Raw genomic sequence first — 6238 nt, 5'->3', positions numbered from 1 at the left:
AAACTTGAGGGTGGTAGTATGCAATTTTTTTTATTGGTTGAGTTTTAATTTAATTTTTTTTTCACTCAACTACCAATCACACATTTTACCGCATCCCACGACACTCTTCCACAATACAACCATTGAAATCCACACGTCAACACTGTAACGTTAGCACAAATTCACTCTTTACAACTACACAAGACTTCATCATAGGAAATGGTTCCAGTTTAATAAAAACGTAATCATCAACACATACTGAGCTGAGGCCCGTATTTAATATAATTCCTTCTAAATAGATTCGTCGTCATTTTCAAGATACAATGGCCGAATCAGTGGTACAGTTGAATCATAACAATTTAATTATATTTTTAAATATAAGTGTGCAATTTATAAAACATTAACCAAAAGTGGGTCAAAATAACTTAACCCATTTTACCTTAACTAAAAGGTTTATACATTAGATGCCTTATTGTCATCATTAATACAACAATAGTAGGAAAAATTATGAAAGTAATGATATGCACCTAAGAACACATAAAGAAATATGTTGTTACATTCAAATGAGGGGTTCATTATGTATAATGTATAATATTATGAATAGAGAATACTATACTTATCCAAAGCTACAAGTTTTTAGAAATCATTAAACAATGGTAGATTCCAATTTCCAAATATTTTTATACATGAAACGGTACATCGGCATATTCCTCGGTCAATTTCGACGATAATTCAATAAGTGATGACATCAAACAAGAAGAACGAATGTTATTTTGATAACATAACATATAAAGAAGAACAAGAACTAGTGCTTTAACAGATTGGTCAAGGTTTGAACGCAGAGAATGCTACCACTGAATTGTGTCCACCAAAACCAAATGAATTAGATATGGCTGCACATAAAATTAAATTAAGTGAGTGCAATAAGAAAACTATATAGATATGGATGTAGTAAAATCACAAGAAACTCACCAACGTTAATTTCGTGTTGCTGCTTTTGATTTGCAACTGTGTCAAAGTCAACAGATGGATCTATGTTCTAAAAACACAAAACATAACAAGCCATGATCCACATAAATTGGTCACAAAAATATATATTGAAAATGTACCACATACAAATTGAAAATTGTCACCTCAAAAAATAATTCAAAATGTCAAATTGTCACCTTAAAAAAATATACAAGTTATTTATTGAAAATGTAGCACATACAAATTGATTTATGGTTGGATGCAGCCATCCTGTTTGAATAGCTTTGATAATAGCTATGGCTTCCAAACCTCCACCAGCACCTAAGGAGTGTCCGATCATAGACTGAAATGTAAAATTACCGTGTGACTCATCATGCTGAAAATATGGAATTGATAAGAAAGTGAAGGACAATAAAGATGATTTACCTTGGTTGAGTTCATTTTGATCTCTGGTGTACTTTTAATTACCTTCTTTATAGCTCTTATCTCGGCCACATCACCTGCCGGTGTTGAGGTTCCATGTGCGTTTATGTAATTAACCTAGAAAATATATATGGTAGGCGAAACCAGAATTTATGAGGGAGACAATTCACAGAAAATAAATCAGTATAAAAAATTTCATATACTCCATATACAAATTATTATTCATATTTAAAGGCAGGTGATCCATACACGATATTTTTTTTTTAGCCGTGCACTATTAGACGTGCATTAAAATGTTGTAAAACACAACACTTTAAAACTCGTTTAATGGTTTATGACTAAAAAGTGGTAGTGTACAAATCATCACACATATTTAAAGGATGCTAGCATACATAATTAGGAGATGTTGGCAACTAATTCACTTTCTTTAATAAAGTATAATTGGCCTATTTGAGAAGTTTGTGGTGACGAAGCATCCACATGCATTCCGGTCTCCGCCGGTTAAATTTATGATCATGTATAAATTATGTAACCAAATTTGAATGTCACATAATTATATCATATATATACCTCCTCCATAGATACACCAGCATCCTCAAAAGTGCTTAAAATACATGAAGAAACACCAAGCCCATCAGTTCGTGGGTCTGTCATATGATAAGCATCACAGGTTATAGCCCCTCCTAAATATTCGGCGAATATAGGTGCATCCCTTTTTATTGCATGTTCTAAGCTCTCCATCACCTTCAAATAATACACATTTCTTTACATCCGAAAAAGTCAAAACCGGAAGGTGATGTAAATTCACAAAAATGGAACATACCAAAACACCAGCACCTTCACCTATGACAAAACCATCTCTATCTAGGTCCCAAGGCCTAGAAGCCGTTTTTGGATCATCGTTTCTCGTAGAGAGGGCTCTGCACGCTATAAAACCTGCCAACAGAGCTGGATTAATGGGAGCTTCAGTGCCACCAGCAACTATCAAATCAGCTTTCCCTGTTCGAATATGTTCAGCGGCAGCAAAAAAGCAAAAATTGGAAGTTGCACATGCGGTTGAAATAGAGTAATTTGGTCCCATAAATCCAAGATCCATAGCTAGCAAGCCGGAAGGCGCGTTTGTTATCGAATAAGGAATGAAAAAAGGAGTCACTTGTTTATAACCCTTTTGGATTAGGTTCTTGACTCCATCAGAAAATACAGTAGTACCTCCGATACCCGATCCGAGCAGCACACCAGCACGCAATTTGTTAATCTGCATGTAAAAATCACCAGCACGCAATTTGTTAATCTGCATGTAAAAATTATATATATTATATATATATAATTGATTTAATTAGAAAACTTTTCAAACTGTCCTGTTCATTCAACAATAAGAACAACAATCTAGTTGCAAAATAAATAACAAAAATCCCATATCATATATGCATATATGAGTATATAAGTTATCACACAACATAGTCAATAGTAACAGTCTCCAATCTCATCTGTAAACAATACATATAAAAAAACTATCTCTAAATTTCACACCCACTATATTTCTCTGTACTATGCTTCCATGTTTACTAGTCATCATAATGTACATGTATATAAAAAAGGCCAAAACTTTCACATTACTATGGTTGCAAGATGAAACCCCAAAAGCATGTTAGGATCGATATATCCCAAACAAAATGTCCTGTAATATAAGTCCTAGAACCTAAATCCCTCAAACCGAGTGGGACTTTGGTTTACACTCCAACAAAATATAGAATCCACAGTACAACAATTATATAAGACTTAGTTACGGGGCGTATTTTTTTTACGAATACGTAGAAATTTCAAAGGCCTACATGGCCATTTTAACACCTATAATGAGGCGTCAAAATTGACGGTACATGGGCATTAGTCAAGAATGAGGGGTGAAATTAATATTAGACACCCAATCACAATTTGACAAATCTTCTTACAGAAATTTAACACTCAAATTTTGATATTCACCATTATAACCCATCAGAAGATGACATTGTCACATCACCGTCAAAACACACAAAAGCTCTCAAAAATTTCAAATTTGTCTCTACGTCATAGTCACTTTAACGTGTAGTCTAAGTAAACCAATTTATTTTATAATTTTAAAACATCAACAAAAATATATAAAGTTTCAACCTTTGAGTGTTTACCACCACCAAGATCAGCATTTTCAAGAGCTTTTTTACCAGCAACAATACCATATCGTATATTATCATCAAGTCTTTTATCATTTTTTCTATCAATATACCCTTCTGATTCAAACCCATGAATCTGTCCACCAATTCGGGTCGGAAACTTTGAAGTATCAAATCTATCAATCAACCCAATCCCATTTTCCCCTGCTAACAGTTTCTCATAGTACGTCTCAACATCGTTTCCAAATACAGAAACTAATCCCATACCCGTAATCACAACCCGTTTTTTAGGGTCCGTTTCTCGTTTCGGGGCTGCCACTGCCGACATTGTTACGGTGAGTCTGCGGTGGGGTTTAACATTGATGGGTGATGATGAATTGGGTCCCAGTCGGAACGGGTCACTTGGGGAGAACCAAATTTGGGTTTGGATAAAGGTTTTAGCTTGCATGGTTTTGTTTATAGATTGATGATACAATAAGATGGTGTTATTTTGTGTTTTAGAAAGTGTAAAATTAAAAAAAAAAACTACTCGTATAAATAAACAAAAAAAAGTAGTTGATGGACAGCAGTGGAGCTTGGGAGGGTTGGGCCCCGTCTATCGACCCTACATGTGATGGTGTTTCGAGAGATGAACTTGTTTGAAAGTAAATTGGAATGAGATAATGGATACCGATTCACCGGATATTCACCCGATTCACCTGATTATTCGTGGATATAGACAATCTAAATGGATATGGATACGGATATGGATGAACCGAAATGAAAATGAATATAGATATGAATGAAAAGTTTTATCCGTAGATGAACCCGTTTTTACCCGAAATAACTAAATATATAAATTTATCACTCGAATTAATATCATTTATGTAGTGATATTTCATTAATTATATTTATCTTTCTTAATATTCTCTTTAAAAATACAAAATTTTTCTTATATTTTATTTTGTTTAAATCATTACATGTATTTATCATACTTTGGTGGTTTAAATTTTATTACATGCAACTAAAAAGTAAGCAACTTACAGGTAATCGATATCTTTACACGTTTAATAGGCTATTTGTTGACTATTTGTTATATAGATTAGTAAAAATGTAACTTCGGTCGCATAAACTATTAAGAATTACTTTTGATCGTATACAGTTAATCACCGCTTATAATTGCTAAAAATAAAATAAATTTAAATGGATATAGATGATTATCCATTAACTCGCTTCACTCGACGGATATGGATATGGATGGATGAAATTTTTATAAATGGATATGGATATGAATATAGATTCAATAAATAAATGGATATGGATATGAATACGGCCTCACCTGATCCATATCCGATCTATTGTCATCCCTAGATGCAACATGATTTTCACACCTTGAACCCGATTACAAGATGAAAAAACGACTTGTTTAACATAAAAATATGGTATAAACTAAACTGATATACAAAAATTGTAAATACTATAAATGAAATATTACTATTTTAAGTTATAAATCAAAAGGTCATTGGACTAGTGTTGTCATGGTGACCCTTTTAATCAAGAGGTTAAGGGTTAAGTCTCGTTGTAAATATATTTCGTGGATTATTGTATATATTTTCGTAAAATGTGTGTGAGTTTCCATATCAAAGAAAATAAGTATCTTAAATTATAAGGTATGCTTGAAATTGTATTTACAATAGTTCATTATTCATAAATTACTTTTAAGCTCCCATTAATTAATTCGCTTAGCCTCTGTTTGCAATGACATATAATAAAAAACTTTTCAACAACATGATGGATTAATGGATTTAAAATTTTTTTTTTTTTGGCTAAAATTTTTTCTTACTAAAAAAGCGATTACTATTAAGAGGTTACCTCATTAAAAAATAAGAAAACTGAACAAAATACATACAACACAAAAGACAAGGCTCGAAACTAAAAAACGCAACCCTCCCACTATCTAAGGTCGAGCAAAATCAAACTATAAAAGCAAAAGTATACATCGAGACCAAACAAACCCCGCGCTATACTACGAAATGCAAATCAAAACTAACACTAACCAACACCAAACACCAATGAAACCAAAACACAAGGCGCACCACCAACCTATTGGGGAACCTTCTTCGTAATCGCGTCAATGGTCTCCCGATCGATTCTTTTACCGTTACGATTAACAATTTTATAGGTCAAAACGTTTACCAAAACCGCCATAGAAGGAGCGATGATACCGCGATCTTCAAGATCGTGAAAAAAACATTTTTCGATGATGTGTTGACCCGGGTCCGAAGAACTAACCCCACGCTCGTTCACACAAGCATCTTTGATTGATTGTTGGATCGAATCTCCTATATACTCATCATCGTCATTGTCAACCAAACTAAAAGAACTTGTGACTTCTCTAGCCTTCCTTTTGCTCGCCCGTGTATTACCCTCTTTAGCCACGAACTCTTTGTAACCCGCGCCCTTTAATGTCCTTTTATTAAAACATATCCACTCCCAACAAAATCCATTGCACGATCCTTTTTTACAATCGCAAAATAATCTACCACCGCGTCCATAATTTGAAGGGATTAAAGGAACATTATTAGCAATGGTACTACCTTTGTCACCGTCACAAACTTCACATATTAAAACTTACCCTAACTGCCACAACCACTGCTGCCATCTCCATTTTATCCAAAATAACCTCACAACTATTCTTAAGCAAGCAGTTCTTAATAGTCTTAAAGTCACGAACAGAATTT

General features: G+C 33.6%; 1 protein-coding gene across 1 annotated transcript; it reads right to left on the bottom strand.

Annotated features, from left to right (window-relative positions):
• Window positions 1–653: 653 nt before the first annotated feature.
• LOC139861812 (3-oxoacyl-[acyl-carrier-protein] synthase I, chloroplastic-like) lies at window positions 654–3990 on the bottom strand. The gene is made up of 7 exons (XM_071850336.1): window positions 3520–3990; window positions 2195–2626; window positions 1942–2115; window positions 1375–1488; window positions 1190–1291; window positions 952–1018; window positions 654–872 (listed from the first exon to the last, which is right to left on the bottom strand). The coding sequence occupies exons 1-7, from the start codon at window positions 3964–3966 to the stop codon at window positions 805–807; spliced, it is 1404 nt and encodes a 467-aa protein (XP_071706437.1). The 5' UTR covers window positions 3967–3990; the 3' UTR covers window positions 654–804.
• Window positions 3991–6238: the final 2248 nt, after the last annotated feature.

Source organism: Rutidosis leptorrhynchoides, chromosome 8 (assembly GCF_046630445.1).
Source record: "Rutidosis leptorrhynchoides isolate AG116_Rl617_1_P2 chromosome 8, CSIRO_AGI_Rlap_v1, whole genome shotgun sequence".
Classification (NCBI taxonomy): domain Eukaryota; kingdom Viridiplantae; phylum Streptophyta; class Magnoliopsida; order Asterales; family Asteraceae; genus Rutidosis; species Rutidosis leptorrhynchoides.
Note: the sequence above shows the minus strand (reverse complement) of the source record. Positions and strands in the feature narration are given on the sequence as shown.